Source organism: Nasonia vitripennis (assembly GCF_009193385.2).
Source record: "Nasonia vitripennis strain AsymCx chromosome 1 unlocalized genomic scaffold, Nvit_psr_1.1 chr1_random0007, whole genome shotgun sequence".
Lineage (NCBI taxonomy): Eukaryota > Metazoa > Arthropoda > Insecta > Hymenoptera > Pteromalidae > Nasonia > Nasonia vitripennis.
Genome location: NW_022279594.1, coordinates 346,918 through 373,680, shown reverse-complemented (window position 1 = coordinate 373,680; position 26,763 = coordinate 346,918). Strand labels below are relative to the sequence as shown.

Here is a 26,763-nt window from a genome sequence, read left to right as displayed (position 1 = left end):
CAGTCTTCGGCGTTTCGCCCTTAAATGCGCATTCGGGGACGATTGCTACACCAGGCTTTGGGGGTGCTCGATACGAGGCTTCGCATGCTAGTGCGGCCTCGAATTCGACTGCTGCTTCGAGTAACTGCTCCACGGTATAAAAAACTTTCCGCTGGAGCCCGCGTTTGAGACTAGGCAGCATATTGTGATAGATCCGATCCAGTTGCTGGCTAGCGTCTGGTCGGGGCACCATCCTCCGCATTATACCTTGCAGGTTATTCACGTACAACCGCACGCGTTCGCCAGGTCCTTGCGTTCGCGAAATCACTTCGCTCAGTAATTTCTGTTGGTAGCCTTGCGTCTGCCCGTACCATCGCTTGATGCACTCGCAGAAATCGTCCCAGCTAGACCATTCTCCCTGTTCGGATAGCCGGTTCTGTAACCACTCATACTTCTTGTAATGACGCCAACATCTGCGCATCGGACAGGTCGTCTAGCATTCTGCGTCCTTCCATGCTTTGCAAGAAGTTCTCGACGCTCTGTGCCGAGTCCCCGGTGAACTTAATCGCCCATTTGTTCACCGTAGGACCGATGGGTCTGTTGCTCTGTCTTCGCGACTCATCGTAGTTGCTACTCTCGTTCAGCGCTTGCGTATGCGCGTTCGTCGCATTATTGGCACCCCCCCCCCCCTAGCAACTACTGGGGGTTGCGAATAGAGAGGATTCGTCGGGATCCAAGTGTTGGAAGTACCACCAGCCATTGCGCCCGCGTCTTCGCGGAAGCTGCTGTGGTTCATGTGATTGATACTAGACGTATCCTGGAAATTCACATGACCGGTTCTGCGTGAGCCCTGTGGATTGCCCTCGCTTGCTGGTGGCTCCACCCTTGTACTGGACGCTATGTTAGTCGGCCATTGTGACATCATGGCCTCCATTTTGCACATTAGCGCCATCATTGTTGCGGTATTCTCAGCTATCGACTGACTTAGCATGTCATTCTGAGCTACCGAATTTTGCGCTAATACCTCGTGACTCTGGGCGTATTGTGCGCTGCAACGCTCGTCATCACCGTAACCTCGGCTGAGCGGTCGATTGTTCATTGTTGCAGCGTTTTGCTGGGACCTGGCGTCTAATTCGCTAGTCACTGCCGCTGCGCCCGTGACTGCGCGTGGCGCAGTAGTGACCTTCACACTGCGGAACTTTCTGTTTTGCCAGACGTATTCGCCTTTGCCTTCACTCGCCGTAGTTGTCGGCGTTGTCCTTGTCGTCGTTGTCGTCGTCGTCGTGGTTACCGTCGTGACCAGATTCCCTGTCGGCACCTCTACTGTGCCTATTCCATTCTGGTCTCGTCCTTGCGCCTCATGCGTCGTTAACCTGGCTTGGTCTTGCGGCGTCGACGCTGGCGTTTGTCCTGTTCACTCTCCTCCGTGACTGGCATTTCTACAAACGTGTCTCGCATTGTCATCGCGTTTAGCAGTTGTAGGTTAGACCTTGTCGTTTGGCCCAATCCTTGCGCCGGTTGACCTCGATCTCTTGTTGTTGCAGCTTCAGAGGGTGTGGCTGTTCGGCATCATAATCGCCCGTATAAATCGAGCGTGTCGATACTTGCTCGGCTGTTGCGTCGATGAATGACTTTCGCAACTCCTCTCTATTCACTCTCACCATTATTGTCGAGGTGTCTAGGCTCTGTCTACAATCTGACTCGGTATACTCTCCGAGGAGCCATCTGTTTAGCCTAGCTACGCGATCTAATCGCTTGCCGTCTGGCTTCAACTGCATATTCTCGAGGGCATCGTCCATCTCTTCTTCGTCGATGCCCAAGCACCAATTCTCGACGACCTTCTCTACTTTCTTCGCCATGTTGGTGTGTTCTGCTTCCAACGACGTTTCGCGGTCGCTCAACAACGACGTGGCAGCTCCCTATCCTTCGAACTCACTCCAGATAGCCCCTAGATTGTATGCTTGTTGCTACAACGTAAGCTACAAAAATACAACCTTTCTACTCACACACTTGCACACCTAAGCGCGTCGCTGTGACTATTACGCGAAATCGAACAAAACGAAAAATCGAATTCGTATAATCGGAGCGAAATCCGTAAAAAAATAACAGAAATTTTTATTTACGCCAAATAAGCGCGAATTGCTTCTGGCGTGCGCACAAGTAGCACCGCTGTACTCTCACTTGCAACGCACGATTTGTGCTACAGGTATATACGCAATCACACACCCGAAAGAGAGAAAAAAACAACAAAATAATGACGAACATTTTTTTTTCACGAAATTGCGCGTATACCTCGAGCTTCGAGTCGAGTGTGTTCTTCTCTTGAAAATTCTTGAGGTCTTCTTTGCTGAAAACTGGGCGTATACTATTCCGCGTCTTCTCGTGGAAGTGACTATATGTCTCGCGCCCGCCGCGTTCTCGTGGAATTGATCCTATGTAGCGCCGTAAGCGCTCGCACTCACTCTAACACACTCGCGCCGCTGTGTGCTTCGCTCTACTATAGCGTGCGTGGACTGTACTATGCGGCTACACCTGTTTCTGTTGCCGCTTTGCTGCCTTTTATTGTTTATTTGTTAAAAAATAAACAATTTACAATTTCGCCTTTACGCTCTATTTTCACACGAGACGTCACGAAAAAATAATTATGCAACTCTCTATCCTAACGAGAGTGCTTTAAAATTCTCCCGACAACAAATAGAAAATTATTCGACTCGGAGAGCATGCGATACTAGTGTCAGCTTCAAGTTTCGCTGCTCCGAGTCGTTTAATTCTAAGTCGTGTGATAATATCGGTAGATATTTGCTCTCGGCTCGGAAACAAAAATCTCCGATTATTATTCACAGACCTTTCGAGTGAATTACGTTCGAAATATTCGTATACGCCGCACGAATATACTCGAACGTCGCTCGAATCCGCTTGATTCGAGCGCGACGTGAATTCTAATTTATAGACATCTACTCCAAAAATTCTTCCATTGACATTGTAAACATTATTTTTTCAAAAAATGTTATCAATGAAACTTGTATAATTTTTATTCTAGAGGTTTCAAAATTTTTAACATTACTATAACAATAGTTTTGAGTAAATTTACCAGACTAATTTGTATTATAAATCATTCTGTGTACATGTTCAACTGTAGACTTATGCACGGATTTCCACTAAAATAGCTACTACAATTTATTAGCATGATTCTTACACAGGTTTCTTGGTTATACTAGTATACACGATTATACTCCATTTCAACTAGCTTATGCAAGTATCTAATTTCAAAAAATTATAAACAAACATCAAGTTTCCTTATGAAGTATACATTCGATAACATAAACTTAAAAAATTCAAAGTTTTTTATCATAGCACTCTTCAAAGTGCAATTATTATTAACCCATTAAAAACCAGGCAAAACCTGGCAGAGATATCGAGAAACGAACTGTGCCATCCTTTGCATAACCAAAAATAAAAGTACCCGTGTTTTTTCTTTTGTCGATTACAATTGTTTGTAATAAATTATTTAAACAAATAATCCAAAATGTCGTAATTTTGCAAAACTGAATGCGGGTATCGATTCTACGGGCAAAAACACGACAAAAATCTATGTAACGTTTTTTGTCAGAGTTCAATTTGTTAGTGTAAAATAAGGATAAACAATCGTGCGCAAAGTAGTAAAAGTTTCAATAAGTTTCCGAGTTATGAACACAATTATGGCTCGTTGACGTGATCTTCTTTGTGTTTTCTGCAAATAGATTTGCAACATTTGCAACAGAACCATTCAGTTCTCGTCGAACACGTACCTATCCCGCATTTTTTCATACTTCCTTGTATTCTCTTTTCCCTCATTCTTTTTTCATGTACAATCAACACATGGGTGGTGTCGATCTCCACGATCAACACTGGAATGCTCTGATGCCTTCGATAAGAGGTGAAAAATGGACATGGTGTCTTTTTATGCGACTTATTCAAGCATCTTTAGCGAACGCTACGGTGATTTACAATAAACTCCATCCAGATGAAAAGAAAGGTTCCAAAGATATTATTCAAGAAGTTTGTGAATATTACATTCAGAAGCTATCATCAGTACGTATTCCCAGGGAAAAGCGGAAGCCTGAAAATTCTTCAGAACACATCATGAAACAAGAAAGTATGAAAAAATGCGAGATAGGTACGTGTTCGACGAGAACTGAATGGTTCTGTTACAAATGTTGCAAATCTATTTGCAGAAAATACAAAGAAGATCACGTCAACGAGCCATAATTCGGTTCATAACTCGGAAACTTATTGAAACTTTTACTACTTTGCGCACGATTGTTTATCCTTATTTTACACTAACAAATTGAACTCTGACAAAAAATGTTACACAGGTTTTTGTCGTGTTTTTGCCCGTAGAATCGATATCCGCATTCATTTTTGCAAAATTACAACATTTTGGGTTATTTGTTTAAATAATTTGTTATAAACAATTGTAATCGACAAAAGAAAAAACACGGGTACTTTTATTTTTGGTTATGCAAAGGATGGCACAGTTCGTTTCTCGATATCTCTGCCAGGTTTTGCCTGGTTTTTAATGGGTTAATTAATAACAGACTAGGTAGACTGTCTGTAGTTTTCTAAATGTAAAAATTTAAATAAAGCTAGTTAAATAAGTCAATCTGTGTCACAGATCCTTTTTAACATTGTTTCAAATAAATCACATTCGTTCAGTGGAAAGCCGGGTGTAGACCTACAGGTGAACATGTAGCATGTAGACAGGAATAAACTAAAAGAAAATTTCCATGGTAGATTGATTTCACATCATTGTTATAGTATTGGTATCAATTTTCAGACGTTGACATAAATAATAATATGAATTTGTTTGTAAACATTCACTGAGAAAGAATGTTTTACGGTGCAAATTAGATAATTTTGTAAATAGAGGACTATCAATTTAAAGCAATACTATAACAATGATTTCAAAACAATTTAGCATGATAATTTTTGTAAAACATCATCAAGACTGGGAAATTATTGGCAAGAATCTGAAATGAGGATCTATAACTTATATTGACTTATTGCATTGGTTTTAACTGTATTTAAAATATTATCAATTTTTAATTTGTACCTATCGCAGACTGCTTTATGAAGAGGCACTGACGAAGGCTTTGGTGGTCTTTGACGGATACAAATAGTGGCTTCCTATCCTGATGAAATGTCCAAGAAACTCTTGATAGCTGTATAAAAACAATCATGCATTAAAGTTTATTCTTAATATATCGATTAGAAATATATTTATTTTTTAAATTATATAACGGTGAGGATGCTGAAAGTCAGATTGTTGATATTTAAGTTAAAAGTACAGTAATTAATACACATCAGTTTATGTATCTATATAATTATGTAACGATTCACTTTATTATCTTCTTGAAAATGTAATATTTCTTGAACGCACTATCAGCATTAATGGCTCATGGATGGCAGATGGATGGCAGGTGGATGACAGGTGAACACTTTTGAAGTGGCTCTTTCCAAGTTCCCCGGTAGGATGAAAAGAGTCAATTAAGGAATTAGAAAAATTATGAATAATTTATAATAATAATAAAAAATGAAATAAGAAAGCAAATTGTTAAAGAATTTAATTGAAGTATACGTTTAAAAGATATTAAAAGAGAAAGAATAAAAGAAACTAATAGAAAACGTAATGAGAATAGAAAGAAGCTAATAGAAAAGGTAATTAGAAAAGAACAAATGATCCAGGACTTTGATGAAGGATGAAACTGCTTCTGGTCCTGCTCTCGTCCAGCCTCAGGTCGACGAAGCTATGGGTTGTGCAGGTTCCTTAGAAGGTCTCTCTCTTCTTCGATTGAGTGGATCTGTCAAAGTAACCCCAAGCATAACTTTTGAGGTTAGGTGAAACATCTATTAAAGGTATACTGCAAAATAACTATTTCTTTATAAATATTATACTTACATACCCAATGGTCGATGTAGGTTGCACTAAATTTTTTTTGCACTAAGGTTGAATGAATAATTATTTTGAAAAAAACTATTATTCATCAGCGGTTGGGGCAATAATCAGCAAAGGCATGCAAATCTCGAAATCACACTGATTGAACCAATTCAAAATGAATCGAATTTCTGTCCATACTTGGTTAAATGTCAATGTAACACTCAGCCCAAATTTGTACATATCAATTATTACGTATGGTATATTAAATAATTTCACAACATTACTTAATGTTTACGTGTTGAAATTTATTAAGATAATATATTTAATCATATACATATAGTTACTTCTGACATGATTAAACTAATAATAAATAAGAAGCATTATATCACGTCATTCCTAGATAATCCTAATATTTTATTAATAATTATATATTTATTATATATGCAGATCTGAAAAACATTAAAAATTTTTCGGCCGCCGGTGGGTGCCGCACGATGTGCCAACATAGCGCCAGCACCATGCGGACCTGCATGTGCGCGAATAAAATTTCGCATCAGGACAGCACAAGACAGCACGCCGTGCTCCGAAAAAAAAGACGATGTCCCCGCTTGATAGCACACGGCCAGCACGCCGTGCGGCACAACAAGTCTCGGTGAAGACAGCACGTGCTGTTATCTGGGACGTTACTACAAGGAAAGCGAGAAATAAACCTTAGCCGACGAAATCGTCTCGTGAGCCCACGTGACAACTAGTTAGTTGCACTGAAACCCGAAACTCTGAATTGCCGTCGTGAGCACACGAGACGACCGGGAACATCCGAACGATACCGAGTCTCATCTACGTGAGCAGACGTGAACGACACCCAGCGTCACCGTAAGCTCCTAACCTACGTTTCGATATATTGCTGCTTCCTCTGCCACTGTGAGCACACAGGGTTGAGGAAGTAACAATAATCCCGCCGACGATTCTCCAGGTCGTGCGCTCGCGTCCTGGTAAATTTGTGGTTAACTTCTAACCTCCACAACCAACTTTACGCCGACATCTCACAACTCTCTTTGTCTCTGTGTGCACACAGGGCAAAGAGAAGAACGAGACGAGCGACGTGGATTCGTAGAGCCGTGCGCTCACGACTCTACAATTCCAAGGGATAACCTCAAAACATCGTAACACCATTTTGACCGCACCTATGCGCACACAGAGCGATCGAAACCGTTGTTACGCGACACACTTGGATCGGCGTAGCCGTGCGCACACGTCTCCAGCGTACTGAATGAATTCCTAACCTCGAAATCCGTCATTGCCTTGTAACATTGCCACCGAACCGACAAACCGATGCCGCAACCGTATAATTGCAATTATACCGAAATCATGAAGCCGTACTCAAAATTTGTTAACCGAGTTAGTTTAAACAATACAAATTGTAATGGCAAAATATTCTTAACAAAAACCGTAATTGATTTCTGTTTCAGACGGGATTTAACAACTAACTCCCAATACTTTTGTTTTGTTACCAAATATACTTTATGATTGTTAAAATATAAAAACAGACTCATTGCTTTTCTTTTCCCCTATCCAGATCCTGGAACCGACTGACTATCCATTCTCTCGGGGAAAGTCGTATCGTTACACATTTATATATTTATGTATAAGAAAGGCTTCAACATTATTTACAGTTCATGAATAATACTTTTTAAAATTGTTATCGATTATTTATTGATTAATTTCTGATTTACCCCTTAGGAGTACTTCAGCAAATATACATTATTCTGCTCACTTCCTGTTTATTTTCGGTATTATATTTCCGGTTCATTGCCGGTTATTTTCGGTCACTTCCGGGTCATTTTGTATTTTTCCTATTACTTCTGGTTTACTTACGGTCGACATACGGTTCACTTTTGGTCGACTTCCGGTTTACCCCGACTCCTAAGGAGGCGTAGTTTTGGAGATAAAGTGAACTTGCAGCCGGAGACTACCAGACACATTTTAATATAATAGAGAATTTATGTGCTGGAAATCCATATGGTATCAACGAATTTAGAAATTCAGTTGGTATTGATTCTATCAAATAGTCATCATTTTCACTTTCAATTCTATCCTTACTATGAAATACAAAACTCTAACCATCAATTTTTTTAACTGTATTTTCATTAATTTTTTATATATAAGAATTTAATTGTGATAAAATCACTTCATTTTTTAACGATAAATTATTTGGATTAATTTTATGTCTGAAAATTTTTATAATCAAATCATTATTACAAATAAATGTTTATAGGATTCTTCCAACATTATTTTGTAATTTAAATTTTGTTGCACTTACATATTTTCCTACATTGATGCCCAATTTTCAAATTTATAATCTTCATTCTGTGATCTCAAATTTTCATTTAATGATAATTTTATGAAAGATAACCATAATTTACTTCTTTTTACACATAACTCTATCAATTTTGTACGATTGCCATGGCGTACTATAGGAAGTGTTTGTCTAAAATCACCAGACGCAACGATGATTTTCCCTCCAAAAGGATTGTTATTAATATACAAATCTTGTAAAAATGTATTTATTGCTTTATAAGCATGTCTAAATACCATTTCATCCCATATAATAATTTTAACATTTTTTAAAAACGTTCCATATATTGAATTAGGACAAATATTACATGTTGTTTGTTCGTAAATGTTTAACGGTTATTTAACTGTTTTTAAAATGCTACATAAATGTTTTATAAAAAGGTTCATGGTTTTATGAATATCGAATAGCGATCATTTCCAACGTTGTTTAAACGCTAAGAAAACATTTCTTAAGGTGACACAATACCTTTAAACCCAGAAAAAAGAATTATAAGTAAAAATCATAAACTTAAAGTAAATCATTTGAAATTTCTTATAATGATACCTTTAACTTTACCGTGCTTAAACCTTCATTATCCCTGCTAGCCCATTGTGGCACTCGGTGCAGGGATTTATGAATTTTTTCACTGTCCGTAAGATTCCAAGTGAACGAATGGTTCTTTTGAGCTCAAACTCAAGAAGGATACTTTATACACCTGCAGTTTTAGTATAAATGCAGGGATTTCAATTTGAATGCTTAGAAATGATTTGGCGATGATAAAACTGATTTTTTTTTTCACTTATTATAGAACCCTTTTGTCTATAAAACATTTTCTAAACACTCAAATCAAAATCCCTGCATTAATACGAAAACTACAGATGTACAGAGTATCCCCCTTGACTTTGAGCCCAAAAGAACCATTCGTTCACTGGAATCCTACGGACAGTGAGCTAAAATCTGTAAAAAGCACATTTAGAGAAAATCAACATTAAAGTTTATGATTATTGATGAAAGTATAACTTAATTTAGTGCTTAACAAATCCTATGGACCAAGTTTTCTGTGTTCCACACACATAGACCTTGACTCTTAGCAATTATGAGGTATATTCACTTATACCTTAGCGCTCTTTATGGCTTTTCTTACCTGCAACCAAAAAAAAGGCATTTTATAAATTTTTATAAAAAGGTAATAAAAAGGTTATTTTATCCTTGATAATGATAACAGTATATAGTATAGTTTTTATTGTTTCATATATCTAGGATTTATAATAATACAAAAATATCTCAGTACATTTTGTTTTCTTTTTTTTTCTCTATTTTTCTCTTATACATAGTACACTGCTGTTTCCTTCTCTGTAATCTTCCTCCCCATCCCTCTTCTCCGCCTCTCTCACCTTCTTTATTCTGCCCTCTTCTTCTGCCCTCTTCTTCTGATTCGAATACCTTCCCTTCTACTCTCACCCTGATGTTCCCTCTTTTCATGAGTTCTCCTCTTCTCTTTGCCTCCTCCATCCTTCTCTCCCTTTCTAAAATTGCCTTTCTTTTTGCCTTTCTCTCTAACTAGCTTATACACTGCTCCATTCTTACATTGTTCTCTTTGTTGATCTCCTCTCTCCTTTTTCAAATCTCCTCCATCTCTTCTTTCGATGCGAAAATGATTTTTGTTTTGTCTGTGTTTAAAGTCTCCTTCAGTTCCCAGTTCGTCCTATTTAAAAATTCGTCCAGCTAGTCCTGTAGAACCTTATTCTTGTCCCAGTTTGCTTCCTTGTGTATTATTGCTCCTCTCTCCCACACCTTGCTTCTGCCCTCTTCCCTTCTCTTTCTTTTGCTTAATGTCACCTCACCATCCTAACCTCACTTTTCACTTTCACATTGTTTACCTCTTCCGAGCCATTTCTCTCCCTTTTACGTCTCCCCTTTTCCTTCGCCTTCTTTATCTTAGCCCTCATATCTTTAACTGCCCTTTGCATCTTCTCCCTTTCTCTTCTCTCTTCTCTCACTTTAACTTTCAGGATCTCCACGTCCTCTTCCAGGTCCGTCAGTTTTCTCTCCACCGCTTCCCTTTTTCCCCTCTCCAGTTGCATCTTCACCTTCCACTCCTTCACCTCCTCTTTTATTTCTCTCATCTCCCTCTCCATTCTTCTCTCAAAGTGCGTCATCTCTACTATCTAGCTTTTTCTCTTTTTTATCTCTTATCTAGTTGAACGATCTCTGCTTTCTAACCTCTTTCTACTATTTTCTACATGTGCTTTTGCTTCTATTCTATTTATTCCCTTTTCTTTTCCGTCACGTTTCTTCGTTCTGCTCCTTTCTTCCTTGCCGACGTTCCTAGTTTCTTTCTCGCTCCCCTCCTAGAGACTTTTCCTCGGAACCCCTAGGAGTTTTGCGCGCGCTTTTTGAAACTTCTCCCATCTCTCTTTGCCTGCCTTCCCTTTTCTTATGCTTTTTTCTCCATTACTCTGTTACTTCTTCTTTGTTTTTCCGCTTCCATATAATACTATTAAGGTTCCCTATTTGGCTTCCATTATGTGTCTCAATGTCTCTTCTTCTCTCCCGCACATTCTGCATTTCATGTCCTCTTCCTTCCTCCAATAGTAGTTACCTCTTGTTTCACTTCCTAGTCTCAATCTTGCTATTGTTCCTAGTGCCCCTCTCATTTGTTCTTCTGTCTCTCTTAAATATTCCGGCGTTTCTCCTTGTTTCATCAATATTTCTATTATCTCTTCTGCATATTTCGATCCTCTTATCTCTTATCTCCACTTTTACCATTGTGTGTCCTCGTTAATCCTCTTCATCTCCTCTTCCACCCCTTCTTTCTCTTCTACTCTTCTGTTATATTCTTCCACAGAAATTCCGCATTTTTCTAGTTCGCTCTTTCTTACGTCCTTCCCTCTTCCTCTCCATTCACCTCTTTCTCCCTCTTTCTTCAGTAGACTCCAGCATTCTCTTAACAAGGAGTTTTCTTTAGCCCTCCTTAATTTTCCCTCATATCCAACTGCCCTTTTCCTTGCTCTTGTTTCCAGTTTGAACCGTTTTAGCTCTTAATGAATAACGTGTGCTGGGGTTGTTCTCTCCAGCTTCAGTACCCATTTCATCTACCTTCTCTGTATTTTCCCTAATTATTCCTGACCTCCCCACCGCCATATCTCCGCTCCGTACTCCATTACGCTCTGAACTAGTGCGTCGAATAGCTTCATTCTCATCTTCCAGTTATCTTTGAAGATTGCCTCACCTATCCCCCATACCGTGCCTAACACGGCGATTGCCTTTCCTTTCACTTTCTTGATTTGTTCCTCTTCCTTTCCGTTCTCTTTCTTAGTGTAGCCTAAATATTCAAATTTCTTCACCACCTGTATCTCTTCTCCATTCCCCTCGAACTTCTTCTTCTTCCTCTGTTTCTGAATATCATAATCTTTGTTTTCTCTGTATTCAATTCTAGACCCTTTCTCCTTATGATTCTCTTAAATCTTTTCAGCATTTGTTCTAATCCACTCGCGTTTGATGCTAAAAGCACCACATCATCCGCGTATGAAATCCATCATAATTTTCTTCTTTCTAGAATGATTCAGCCTTCCTGTATCTTACTCATCTCTCCTTCCAGGTCTGCCATTGCCACATTGAAAAGTAGTGGACTTAGCGTATCGGAGCTGCCTATTTTTCTTTCTCCTATATTTACTTCACATTCCGTCTTTTCATAAATCTCTTTAATCCTTTCTCTTATTTTCCTGCTCACTTCCAGTCTCTTCATCATTTTCCATACTTCCTCCCTGTTTAGTTTGTCGAATGCTGCTTTCATGTCTGCAAAGCAGGCGTACACTTTCCCACCTTTTTTCCTTAGCTCTTGCTCTACTGATTTTCTCACATATATTACATCTACTCATTACATCTACTGATTTTCTCACATATATTACACGTATATTACATCTATCGTCCCTCTCCCTTTTCTATACCCCATCGGCATGTCACTCAGTCTGTCCTCTTCTTCTAGCTTCTTTTCCATTCTCTCACTTATCAGTTCTGCGTATATTTTATATCCTGTATCCATTAGGGTAATCCCTCTGTAGTTTTTGCATTCACCCTTATCTCCTTTTTAATAGATTGGTTTCACAGTCCCTTTTCTCCATTCTTCTGGTAGTCCCTCTCTTTGCCATATTTTTCTGTCCGCCCGGTGAAGAAGCGCCTTCTCGACAAAACTGTGTACCGATCTTCTCCATAATTGTAAGTTCTATTCTTCACACTGTACATATATTGTTATACAACAAGTTTTCAATAAAATTTGTTTACATCAGTCTCCTAATGAGGGCGGCATTGTCCGTCAAAACGTTGAGAAGAAAAGAGAAAATGTCTTAAAATTCTTTCTTTCCTTTCTCACCACACAACATGCCTCGGGAAAACCAATAGAGACAAACCAATATTCTTAATCACCACCGAGGGACAACATCAGGTAGAGAAAAACCATTTTCTCTAAAAATATTTTCGCTTATATAATTTTTTTCATTTAATGTTTTTTTACCTTTAATTTACAATATTAACGCAATATTGCAAATAATCTATGAGCAATATTGCTGCGATATTGTTTTTGTTTTTTTTTAAATTCGATCCGGAAACAGCAATATTGCTGGACAGTATCCAAAAAATTCAATAATCTGCCTGCAATATTTTTGAATCTGTCGATGTAACCTTTAGAAAATATTGCTGAAAGATCGGGTGCTATATGGGTATGCAGCCTAAGCCATGGCTTTTAAGTCCATCAACCCACAAAATGTTAATAGACCAGCGTGTCCAAGTCCAAGGGCACGAAATGTAACCACTGCTCTTCTGTTGTTCTTCCAAGCATGGTTCTTGACGCCAAATTTTCTGCATGAGTTAATAGCTGCTAGCTGACCACACACAATGCACACTACTTCAATCTTGAATCCCAATCCTTAAGCTTTAGATTCGCTAAGACGAACTTAGCCATGACATTGGTTGCAAATCAAAAGTTCCTCGAGCGCATGAAATAGAATGTTGATATCATTCAATCCATTTCTGACCTTAGAGGTTTCTTCCGCTGCTGGAGTTTGTATCTTTTTTGCTCAACTCGAAGGTCTGGACTCGTTGGCAGGTTCATCCTCATTTGTTACTTCTATAAATCTTCTTGGACTCATTTGGCCACCTCCTCGAGAGTACTTCTTGTCTAGATGGGTACTCGCAAACCTTTCTTTGGCATCTTGATGATCACACACATTTTTAAAATCACTAAACTTTACAATTTTTTAAAAAACTTCACTGCTCTGCTTCTAGACTAACACTTCACTTTTTTTATTTTCGAGGTTATAAGCTATAAGCTATAATCCCAAAAAGACTACAAACACTACTTAGATTAGTTTTAAAATATTTTTGAAAAATATCAGCTGTTTTTATGCAATGCAAAGACATCAGCTGCGCTTACTCGGTGTAAAACACATGCTAGGATTATACCAGCTGTGTTTTGAAATATTTGCTGTCTGCTAGCAGAGCAGCAGAACGGTCGTTCTGTCCTTCTCCGACACATTGATTCTAACCTTTCTACAGGTGGCGCGCGGGTGCGCAATATTTGAATTTGAATAAATGTCCCTAGTTTCGATCGGAGCCTTAAATAAGATAGTCATAGTCATAGTCATAGTTGATGGAGGTGAACTACGGCTGCCCCTGCACGGGGATGTGCCGGTCGAGCACTCATGCGAAGCCTATTGTGCTCTATATGCTCTACCTTAAGAAGTTACTTTATAAACACTTGTTTATGGCTTCGGCAACTCGGCAAATTGATACCAAGTTGTTTGTCCTCAGTTCCTCTAACCGCAACATAGGAACCCCCCACTTTCTCTGTCTCATCCCTGCGAAATCTGGACATTTACACAGCAGGTGGGAGGTGGTCTCGTCTTCGTACTTGCACCACCTGCTTTATACATAGTACACTGCTGTTTCCTTCTCTATAATCTTCCTCCCCATCCCTCTTCTCCGCCTCTCTCACCTTCTTTATTCTGCCCTCTTCTTCTGCCCTCTTCTTCTGATTCGAATACCTTCCCTTCTACTCTCACCCTGATGTTCCCTCTTTTCATGAGTTCTCCTCTTCTCTTTGCCTCCTCCATCCTTCTCTCCCTTTCTAAAATTGCCTTTCTTTTTGCCTTTCTCTCTAACTAGCTTATACACTGCTCCATTCTTACATTGTTCTCTTTGTTGATCTCCTCTCTCCTTTTTCAAATCTCCGCCATCTCTTCTTTCGATGCGAAAATGATTTTTGTTTTGTCTGTGTTTAAAGCACCACCTGCTGCTCCCAGAGTTGCTCAGTCCTAAGTTCTACAGGTGGTATCCTACTCTCCAATGTTCCGTCAGCCACCCAACGGCCAGTCTCAGCCTGCTCCTGCTTAGGCCCCTAATGGTCCGCAGCCACTTCTCTGGTGGACTACCGTCCATCAGAACCCTAGCCTGTCTTAGCCCTATGGCGTTAGCCCATTTATTGCTTAGTTGCGAATTGAGCCAGTCATTGATTGCTCTTTTTCCAGGCTCCTACTCCTACGCCATTCTCATTCTTGGAGCCGTCGGTAAACTACACTACACTGTCTTTAAGCAGTTTGTGTGAACCCCTCTTCCATTTTTCCCTTTCCGGGATCAGGATCGAGAACGGTTTGGAGAAATTAATTCTTACCGTCATTCTGTCGCAACCTCTTTCTTCCATTAGTGGCATTACATGTTCCAGAAGTGCCGCATTCTTGAACTCCGAACAGTTCGTTGATTCCGCTATTCTGCAGAACGTTCTGCACGCATTTGCCCTAATCACTTTTCCTAGGGGGGTGGGGGGGGAGTTCCAACAGTTTTTCCATAGCGACCGTAGTTTTCGTTCGCATGGAACCCGTGATTCCTCCCATAACCAATCTTCGCACCTTGTTCAGTGCCCTGATGTGAGTTTTCAACTTACATTTGTGACCCCATACCAGTGCCCTATGAAAGAGTCTTGGTTTTAATGATTGCATCATATAACCATCTCACTTTATCCGGTTCCAGATCCCAGGTATTGCCAAAAGCCCTCCTGCAGGCCCAGAAAGTGCATATCGCTTTCTCGCATTTTTCTTTAATATGTTTTCCCCAGTTGAGTCTGGCGTCGAGCGTGACTCCCAGGTATTTGACCTCCTTTACGAATTTCAAGGGGACACCATGTAGTTGAAGCCCTTTCATCGGTTTAGTCTTATACCTGTTCGTACACAGCATGACACTGACTTTGTTGGGGTTAACCCCTAGTTTTACTTTATTACACCATTTCTCCACCAAGTCCAGTGCGAACTTCATTAGACCTGCTAGCACGTCCTCGTCGTCCCACCTTAACATTAGCAATTATAGGCCTATCTCACTAATATCTAATGTTGCTAAAGTATTTGAAAGAATTATCTATAACAGATTATATAACTTTATCCAAAAAAATTACATAATTTCCAAACATCAATTTGGTTTTATAAAAAATATTGGCTGAAAAAATGCTTTGAACTATATTACGCAAATACTGTATAATAACGTAGATAAAACAATACCAACAATAGTAACTTTTCTCGATTTGGCTAAAGCGTTTGATACAGTCGACCTAAATTGTTATTATATAAACTGTATTGTATAGGTATTAGTGGTCAGGCGTTGGATCTTTTTCAAAGCTATCTGAATAACAGATATCAAATTCTTAAAATTGATGGTATAGAAAGTGATAGCTTACTAGTGAGTATGGGTGTTCCACAGGGTATATGTGTGTGTGAACAATTATATTAACTCACAAGGAAAGGTACCCAACCCGAACTCACCGATTTTGATGATTTTCATATATGTTGTAGAACATAAAAAAATAAGAGACACGTATTTTTTTTTATCGGCTAATTTTCACTTTTAAGGGGTAAAAACCTCCCCTAAAGTTAACACCCAAAAAGCGTTTTTTTTAAATATCTCGGCTTAAAATTAATATTTTTCAATGAAACAAATTGGAGGTTATTTCTTACAAAAAGAGCAAGTATTTCATGGTGATTTGAAGAGTAAGGGTAGCATCCCCTATTTTTAGGGGTTGAAAACATATATTTTTTGGCATAATTTTATAATAAAAATGTTTAAACCGACTAAAAGAAATTGGAAAAAATATTTAAACATCCTTAATAACAAAATTTAGTTGACGTCTTTCGGTGTTTTCATAAATATTACCCCTAAGGGGGTAAACAACCCCTAACACAAAATAACTGTAAATATGTAATTCAATACATAATATTTCGTAGAAAGTTTGTATATAGAGGTTTTCGAGGTCGCTGATTACAAATCTGTTATCAGATTTTGAAAATTCAAAATGGCGGAACCAATAGGACGGAAATATCGAAAAAAAATTGTATATAATAAAAAAGTTTTAAACGACTAAAAAAATTGGAAAAAATTTGTAAACATCTATAATAAACAAATTAAGTTTTTCGATTTTTTCATAGATACTACCCTTTAGGGGGTAAACCACCCCTAACACAAAATAACTATAAGTATACTTCAATCCATAATATTTTGTAGAAGGTTTGTATATAAGGGTTTTCGAGATCGCTCTTTGCAAATCTGATATCAGATTTTGAAAATTCAAAATGGCGGAACTAATGTGGTGGACGAAAATGTCGAAAAAAAATTTTAACTTTCATAAAAACTTGTTATAAATGTGTTATCTTTGTAGCCTGTACATGTGAACTAAAGAGCCTTAAACCCTAAACCCCTAAAGAACAAATAGGCTAAATGGTTGTGCTTTTTAACCAAACCACCTCAAATTCCTAAATTTGTAAACAAGAAAATTCTGTGTGTGAAGCAGTTTTATAATTTCCGTAGAAATTGTTATCAGAATGTTATTGAAATTCCTTTATTGTAAATTCAACTTATAATGTATTTTTGTTTATAATATTAGAGTATAATAATAATCTACAATCTTTTATCTTTTGCCATAGTGCATTTTTTGTATTGAGCATAAAATATATTATTTTACGATGTTTTTACAATAATGGTAGTCCTCATAAAAGTGTTTAAAGCACAATGCTTTTTTGCACCAACCACATCGTACAATTGCAATGTTTGTGCACCCTTCTATTTCACAATGTGTTGCACAAGACTTTCCAAAACTGAAATCTATAGGATTATCAAATTTATCTGGTTTTTCATTGACGTAACCGCTTTTATACCAGGAATATTTAAACAAATCTATATATCTCGGTGAAGACAGTTGGTTGTGAACCAATGATTGAAGTTTAATTATATTATTTCTCACATGTAAATTCATATCATGATCCATTAACATTACATTATCAGAAAATGTTCGGACAAAGTTTTTCCAAATACGGAATCCATAGACATCAAGTGGTTGTATTTTTCCTGTGGTTCCAGTTGGAATTTTTTTATGTTAATAATTTTATTTTGTGGCATTGTTTCTTCTATAACTTTGTCACAATGACCACTCCAAGAATCAAGTAATAGTATTGAGTGATGGCCTACATAGGGATAAAATATTTTTTCCAACCAGATTTTGAAGTGATCTGCAATTAAACGACTTACTAATTAACTGATCAACGATATTACAATGTAAAAATTGTTATTAGTTCCCTTACTTGTTGTTAATTTTCCAGATTTGGATGCTTCCACGTACACGTTTTCTGGTCTAAATATGTTTTGTTCTACAATAGGGCCAAACTTGCCACTTGGTTCCTTTAAAACAAAAAAAGCGGTGACAACAGTTGTCCAGTAGCTGATATTAGTGGCTGTATAGTATAACTATGCGTTGTTGCTGAAATTGACTGTACCAGACATTGCACTTGCTTTTCTCCTTCTACTGCTAATGTTCTTCCAGAATGCATTTCTAGCTGAAATCCGCTCTGATCTGTATTATACAAATTTTCGAGTCCAATCCTTGGTATACACGATTTAACGTCATCGATAAATGCTTCAGCTTTAGCCGTAAGTTCTGCACTACTTTCTAGTGTTTTTCTTGTTCTGAACTAAAGAAAATTTTCTACAACTGTATGATACCACTGACAAACAAAAAGACGTACTATTCGTACTTTCCGGCATCGAACTAGAATACCCACAAAACTCACTCACTGCCTAAAAAATAACACAGGCAGCTGAGGTAAACACTCGATGAAAACAATCTAAAAAAGAACATACTGATTCGCACATATTGTCAACAACTTTTATGAGTGAAAGACATTTATCTGTGGAATTATCATTGAATGTACGATAACATTCATTAAACTAATGAATGCATATAAAATTCCCTCTCAATAACAACGTATTCTTTAATTGCAAATGAAGTTCGAGTATTAATATTCTTTTATGTATTTTTACCAATAACAAAAATTATCATAGTAATATAATAATAATAATAAGAAGAAGAATAAGCATAATTGCAATAGCAATAATAACAGTAATACTGATAATAGCAATGATAATGAAAAATAATAATAATAATTAGAATAATATTTATTATTAAATTTAGATTTTTTGATAAATTCATTAAATCGTATCAAATAGTATTATTATGGAATTCCAGACTATAAATATTTTACTATAGATACAATAATCATTACTTCGAGAATTCATCTAAAAAACTTTCGGCTTACAAAATAATTGTAACAATGAAAAACTCCTAAGTTTGACAACATTAAATTTTATTACAAAACACAAAAGAGTTTGATAAACTAATTTTATTAACCTATGTTTTTTCATTTGCAAAAAAGTGTGGACTTTTTGAATTTATAAAATTATATAATTATGCAATTTATGAAATACTTTATAATTTATGAAATTACTTTTGAAATTATGCTAATTTATAAAAGCAGAAAAATAAATAATCTTTGATTGAAACATAAAACGAGACGTTATTTGTTACATACAAAATGATAGAATAAAATATCGGTAATATGTCTATACTCGTGTCTACGGTAAAGCATAGGCCTTCGGCTTGTCTGAAGGTTAGGGGTTTGGAGTCGTTTGGTTAAAAAGCACAACCATTTAGCCTATTTGTTCTTTAGGGGTTTAGGGTTTAAGGCTCTTTAGTTCACATGTACAGGCTACAAAGATCACACATTTGTAAACAAGTTTTTTTGAAAGTTAAAATTTTTTTTCGACATTTTCGTCCACCACATTGGTTTCGCCATTTTGAATTTTCAAAATCTGATAACTGATTTGTAATCAGCGACCTCGAAAACCTCTATATACAAACTTTCTACGAAATATTATGTATTGAATTACATATTTACAGTTATTTTGTGTTAGGGGTTGTTTACCCCCTTAGGGGTAATATTTATGAAAACACCGAAAGACGTCAACTAAATTTTGTTATTAAGGATGTTTAAATATTTTTTCCAATTTCTTTTAGTCGGTTTAAACATTTTTATTATAAAATTATGCCAAAAAATATATGTTTTCAACCCCTAAAAATAGGGGATGCTACCCTTACTCTTCAAATCACCATGAAATACTTGCTCTTTTTGTAAGAAATAACCTCCAATTTGTTTCATTGAAAAATATTAATTTTAAGCCGAGATATTTAAAAAAAACGCTTTTTGGGGGTTAACTTTAGGGGAGGTTTTTACCCCTTAAAAGTGAAAATTAGCCGATAAAAAAAAATACGTGTCTCTTATTTTTTTATGTTCTACAACATATATGAAAATCATCAAAATCGGTGAGTTCGGGTTGGGTACCTTTCCTTGTCAGACATACTGTACAAATTATCAAACAAACTTTATAAATACCATACTAGTAAAATCTGTTGTCTTTTAACAACAAAGTTCAAATTTTGACCAAATTGCCGAGTGATGGAAAATTTTTGTAAGCTTGTAAGTAAAATTCACATTTCTTGAATCATATGCCTCATAATACATTAAAAAATTATGATTTTTCTATATTTAATGATATAACAACTTTTCAATATAAGATTCAGAACCATCTGGACAAGATAGATGCTGTAGTAGGTCCAGCCAAAAACATTCACAACAGTGTTTAGGATGACATGAGCAAGGTCATTTTTTTCTGGAAACGGCTTATCAGTGTAAGAGAAGCGTCGAGCAAGACCAAGTCTAGCTATGGACTGATGATGTCAAATAGCTCACGGACCTCGCTGACCTCAAAAGAAAAACGGGAGGTAGAAACACCGAAGAAGAGGAAGGAACGGTCTTCTACACAGAACGAGATCAATAAGAAAAGAAAAGAAGAGGACAAGACGCCAAAACACGGCCAGAGTGTGCCATTAGCGACGACTTGCAGCACTACTGAGTGCTCACCACCCACAACAGGGACATTACCACCCTGGCAGAAGGTGGAAACAAGACAGGAAAAAAAGGAAAAGAAAAAAAAGACTATAAGATTAACAATGGTGTTGTAGATCAGAAAGGCACTAGAAAATCTAAGCCGCCAAAGCCAAGACCAACGAGAAGTCCTACGCTGATATCTTGCGAAAGATGAAAGCAGACCCAAAACTAAAGATGCAAGGGGATAGTGTAAATAGGATACGCAAAACGGCGGTTGGTGACCTACTTTTGGAACTCCAACGCACATCGGAAGGGAAGACAACGGAACTTCGACAAGCGGTGCAAGAAGTGCTAGAAGAGGGTGTCACCGTAAGAACCCTACAAGATGTAAAGGTCTTTAAAGTAAAGGATCTTGATGTTCTAACCACTAAGGAGGACATCGTGGAAGCGCTACGGAAGGAGTTTCAAGATAGCGGCTCAAATGCAGTGGAGGAAACGGCCGTAAAATATGTGCGCAAGGCATATGGCGATACGCAGACGGCGTTCATTCAAATGCCAGCAACAATGGCTCAGCAGATGATCGCAAAGCAGAAAATCAGGATAGGATGGGTAGTGTCCAGAATACGAGAGATAAAGCGGAATGCATGTCCACTTCAATGCTATAAATGTCTAGGATTTGGACATATCGGCAAAAACTGCACAGTAATACAGGATCGAAGGAACCACTGTTACAAGTGTGGAGTCGAAGGACATAATGCAAGAGAATGTAAAAACAAACCAAGCTGCGTTCTCTGCCAAGACATTTTCTAAAAACACTTGATTTGAACTTCTAAAACACCAATAAGTATTTTCTAGAAGTTTTGAAGAAACTCAAAATTTTACTATTACAAAGCTTCCTCTAGGAGGAAGCAATTTTTAATGCTTTATTTGGGAACTATCTAAAACAATAAGAAATCGTCTGAAACGCATATAAAACTGGTTCTAAAAGTAATTTTTTCCAACTAAACTTAGCATTTTTTCAGCTACGGAGCTTGGTCAGATGAGATTTTGTCATGGGATCTCACCTGAGATTTTTTAATAGGGTTGCAGCAATATTATTTTGCCCATTAGGAATATTGTCAAACTTGGTGACTCTAACTGTCGATATATACTGTTACGTGGGATAATCGGGAAATGGGTGGTCGCAGCGTACGAAGGTCAAGCACAGGGCGTTAGCGTGGGAAGTGGACTTTATTATCAGATTGAGAGAGAGGTGTGTCTGCTTGTGTGACTCTCGCGGAACTTGGGTGCAAGGAAGCGCTCAGGAGAAGCGCTTCCCGCCGACTGTCGCGAACTGCCTGTGATCGGACAGTAAACCTCGCGACTGGACATCGGTATGCGGTGATAATGCGGGCGTAAGGTATCATCTGCTCGATTAGTACGGGCTCGCGATGCACTTTCGCTGTTACTATGCTGCGCTACACGTATGCACGCTAGTGTGCGTACGTGACAATACTATTAGATTATGGATAATATAACATTGTAAATCCTATACAAATTTATCCTGTGACATGTCACTCGACATATCGATGGGCGCATCACGAAATCACCAAAATTAGGATGATATGTCAGGTAATCCGCTTATAATTTTAAGCATCAGAAAATTTGTTGCTCAATATTATTGATATGTTACTGAGCAAAGTTATAAACATCGCAATCATAAAAACTAATCCTTTTGGGTCAAACAAATAAAATCGTAACCAGAATAACACTTAGAAATTAAAAAATTACCATTAACATCCCCTACCAATTATTATTATTATTATTTTTTTGACAATAGTATTTGTTTTTTATACATTATCCAGGATATGTTTGATCTCGACGACCTGTTGCCCATCCTTGGAGAATTTGGAAGATATCAAAAACAATTATTGTGGTTTATATGTTTGCCAGCTTGTTTACCTTGCGGATTTTGTGCGTTTAATCAGTTGTTTATGTCAAATACTCCGTCTCATTGGTGCAACATACCAGAGCTTGGAACTCTGAATATGACAATGAGAAAAATTATAGCCATACCTACAGTCGGGGTAAGTAATATTTTACTATATAGTAATTATTAAATTAGCCTCTTGCAATAATTGATAGGTCAATCGATTTAAAATTCATCTTTTTTGTTGGCATTAAACTTATTTGTGATATAGCTATTTTTCAAATGCAATTTAAAACTTGGAAGTACATCGCTTAATTAACGCAGGTTTCCCACATATCTCTATTTTGTATAAGATTTCTTGTCTCGATATTTTGTCTCCTCCGGTCGCGTAACTTCCGGTGAGATTATATGCAAATTGTTATGGCAGTCATAACCTACTCTACTGACATTCGTCTGCTACTCGGTGACACGTAATTGTTTTATTATATAATATGCACATATAATAATGCTATACGGTTGTATATGCAATGCGATCGATCTCTAAAGAAATAGTAGCTGGTTGTCTTCTTTATAGATCAAGTGGCGCGGAAGTGCCGCGAAGGCGAGTTTGAGAAACAGACAAAGCCGCGGCGCCCGTCACACTATTTACTTCTATATTGTTGTTCAGATTTTTCGTGATACAGAAGAAAATGCTTATCGTTACTGTTCGTGAGTTTTTTTGCTTATTAGTATCTTTTCTGAGCTGAACTATGATTTCCAATGAAAATATTTGTAAATAAATCGTTCTTTTTTTCATAATAAACGGGTGTATAATATCACGAATGCTCAAAAGAATATTTCTACTTTTTTCTCCAGTATGTGGTAGGACCGTGAAGTTGGCCGTGTAAGCTATTATGCATAATACAGTTATTGGGTATCGCTTTTCCACAAGTTTCTGTAGTACAGCCATCGGGTATCGCTCTCCTACAAGTTTCTGTAGTATACAAATAGCATTATACAAATATAGGTCCAGGAAGTTAGCACCCAGTGTTACGAATAGAGAGGAGACAGAGTCAAAAGCAGAGATTAGAGGAGAGATTGCCGATGCCGTGTTAAAAATGCGTGGCGAATTCGATCATGACGCCACTTGCGGCCTGCGATCGAACTATACGCATCTAGAAAAAGAGCGTAGGGGAAGTATACGCATCCAGCGGCAGTGGAGGAGAAGGGAGAGGCGCTATATATTCTTAGGTGCACCGCGCCTGACGCGGCGGAGGAAAAGTGACAAACAGCGACTGTCGAATTTGCGCATCCACACCTCGCGGTAGTTTCAACCAACACCAAATAACTATTCGGGCATATTATTGGACTAAAAAGAATGTTTAAACAACAACATAAGTGTAAAAAAATTAGAATCTAAAAATTTTGAAAACTTTAATTTTTTAGAGGGATTATGGTTAAACCGACACAAACAAGTTAAGCTTAAGCTTAAGCAAAGCTAAATTAAACTAATAAGCCGCCCCAGCCTCCCGATAAACATATGCTACTTTCAGTTTTCATATGCGAACGACGATCGTGGCGGCGCGGTCTACGTTGTTGCTTGGTATTCTTATGCACTCGGGTTCGAGTCCAAGTCTCAGCAAATTTTTTTTTTCTACTTGCTGATAAAATATATAGTATACAATAATAACGCAATATTCCATTCTACTTCTGCAATTACATTTCAATTTAGCTATGTATACGGTACAGAGGGGACCTGCAATGTATAACTACCATTATTTATAGTTTTTTATGTAAAGAAAAAATACAATTTTAAATAAATTAAAATTATCTTATTAGTACGATAACGTTTTATTAATTACATTGATATTAAAAAAAAAATTATTAATTTGTATTCCTAAAATTCAAGAAGTTTCATTGTATACTTTTTTTTTCATAAACGATTAAGAAGTAAATTATACCTATATTTATTGCAGGCCCACCGTATACTTACCTAAATTGAAATATAATTGCAGAATCAGAATGGCATATTGCGTTATTATTGTATACTGTATATTTTATCAGCAAGTAGAAAAAAAAAAGATTTGCTGAGGCTCGGACTCGAACCCGAGTGCATACGAATACCAAGCAACAACGTAGACCGCGCCGCCACAATCATCGTTGATGGAGAAAAACTGAAAGTAGCATATGTTTATCGGGAGGCTGGGGTGGCTTGTTAGTTTAATTTAGCTTTGTTTAAGCTTAAGCTTAACGTGTTTGTGTCGGTTTAACCATAATCCGTCTAAAAAATTAAAGTTTTTAATTATGAGGGTTGATTTCATAAAGACGATCATGGCCACTGACATTAAGGGCTTAGAGTTTAGTCTGTAATAGAGTTTATCGGTGATTGTTTATAAATATATCATTGTTTATGAATCATATTCACCGCGTAAGCCCGAATCCTTGACAGTTACCGCCGCTTATGTTATTTCTCCTCTATGCTCTGCCGCGCCGCGATGTGATTGTGTACTCTCTACTTCCCTCTTCGCCGCTGCTGCTGGTGGGGAAGCTAGTTGCGTACGGCCGCCCCTACTTCTCCTTGGCTGCTTCTAGATGCGTATAGTTCGGAGCGAAAACCGCAGGGCGGCGCTAGCTTACGACTGCATATCGCACGGCACGCTTTCGCCCATGCTCGTCGGCAATCTTTCCTCTAATCTCTGTCAAAAGGTTAAAAAGTAGACGACGGGACTTGAACTTGCGGACCCAAGAGCCAGAGGACTGTGCTCTAATCACTAAGCTAACGTTTATAATGCATTCGGACGCTATGCATCGTAGTACGGCTTGGCGGACTTTTATCGCTGACTCGTCTCGCTGATCGCGTTGCAGACGTGTGCGTCTGTGACACCACCACCCTTTGAGGCGAGCCGTCCTCGGCTTGCGCACTTCCTTACTGTAACAGAGTTGTGGGTTGGTCACGCCTGGAGGAGCTAGGCTGTTCAGTGTGGTTAATTGGAACTTTATTCGTATTCTTCGGGGGAGCTCTTCTCCGCTCGACTGCCACCGGTTGTCTGCCCGCTCCTGCGTCGTGGCGATGCCTGCGTCATGAGCGGCGCAAACTGTCATCGGGTAGCGATAAGCTCGCATCCGTGACACGTCCGGGCCGTGCTAGCGAGCGTCCCCGTAGCCGAAAAAAAACAGGCTTAAATGAGCTTTAATTGAAAGATTATAATTTCGATGATAGCGAGCGGTGGACCGAAGGGCTAAATGTTGCGTAAATGTTCGATTTTACTTTACAATTCTGAAATGATTTTTTTTTTTTTTGTTAAACAAAATACAAATTCTACAATTAATAGGGATGCCAGCGCTTGTTGAACGTGAGAGGAAGTGCATTGGATTTCTATTAAATTCTAATATCTTTGCTTTGGTGTGCGTGAGTGTTTGTGTTGTTGTCCCGATTGTGTAGCTAAATGCGCCCTCTGCCGCGTATAAAAGTGTTTAGATCTCCCCTTTTTTACATGAATCTTATTTTCTATAACTTATACAACAAAAGTACAAAATAGTGTGAAACTTATTTTCCAAGATTATACGAATAGAAGTACAAAATATTAGCCTCGTTGATTTATTCTATAAGAGATTATATATGGTAATTATAGTGTAAGAGCTACAAAATACAGTACATCGACCTTGAAGCTTTACTTTATCGTACAAGAATTGTTGCTTATCTATTATGTTTTTTTCATGGCCTGGTTTTGCCAGGAGCTGTAATTGAAATTGCGATTATAATATGCGGTTATAATATAAGGGAACATTACGTTTATTTTCCAGTCCGCCGTTTATCTTGCGCGACTATAAACCTTAAGTCTAACTTAGGATTAGGATCGCGAGGACTCGCATGACCTTGTGCCCCTTTTTTTTCCCAGCTTGGCTTTCCATTTTGCTTTTTTTGACATTATTGCGTATATTCTTAATAACTATTAGCGGTGCTACAACTAGGTGCCGAGCCCGGTGCGTATTCATGGGAAGGGACGTCATGTTACTCCTTCCCCGGTAGCCGCTAGGTGTGCGAGCAGCGATAACGTGACGAGATGTTGTGTTATGCCGCGCGGCAAGGTGGTATTCTATTTTACGCGCCCGAATACCGCCTTTCTTAACTCTACGCTTTACTAGAACTTACTTAGGAAGAAAAGAGAAAGTGAAAATAAGATGCTTCTTATTCAGCTATATTTTCAGAAGACTGAGCTCTTCTCTCGCGTAAAAATGTTCGCGTTTGCTCTAGAGCGATCAAATTTTCTTGTTGCTTGATTAAGCGAGCAAGAGGATTGTTCGCGCGTCGGCGATAAATTATACATCCTCCAATGATTATTCCACTAATTACTATTAAGACAGATGTTAAAGAAAATCCGAAAATAGA

The 26,763-nt window shown here is 38.0% G+C and overlaps 2 protein-coding genes across 5 annotated transcripts in view; one reads left to right on the top strand and one right to left on the bottom strand.

The window, feature by feature from the left end:
- Positions 1 to 26,763, bottom strand: part of LOC116417724 — a 346,232-nt gene that overhangs the window by 5,329 nt on the left and 314,140 nt on the right. For both annotated transcript variants that reach the window (XR_004227987.1, XM_031932424.1), the window contains one exon: positions 5,072 to 5,180. Coding sequence is in view for 1 of the 2 variants with exons in the window: in XM_031932424.1 (XP_031788284.1) it covers positions 5,072 to 5,180 (109 nt within the window). In the remaining variant the exon portion in view is untranslated. The remainder of the gene's footprint in view (positions 1 to 5,071; positions 5,181 to 26,763) is intronic.
- The window catches only part of LOC107981912 (carcinine transporter), a 535,006-nt gene that overhangs the window by 202,182 nt on the left and 306,061 nt on the right, over positions 1 to 26,763 (top strand). For all 3 annotated transcript variants that reach the window (XM_031932406.1, XM_031932404.1, XM_031932400.2), the window contains exon 3: positions 22,330 to 22,551. In XM_031932406.1, coding sequence (XP_031788266.1) covers positions 22,330 to 22,551 — 222 coding nt within the window. The remainder of the gene's footprint in view (positions 1 to 22,329; positions 22,552 to 26,763) is intronic.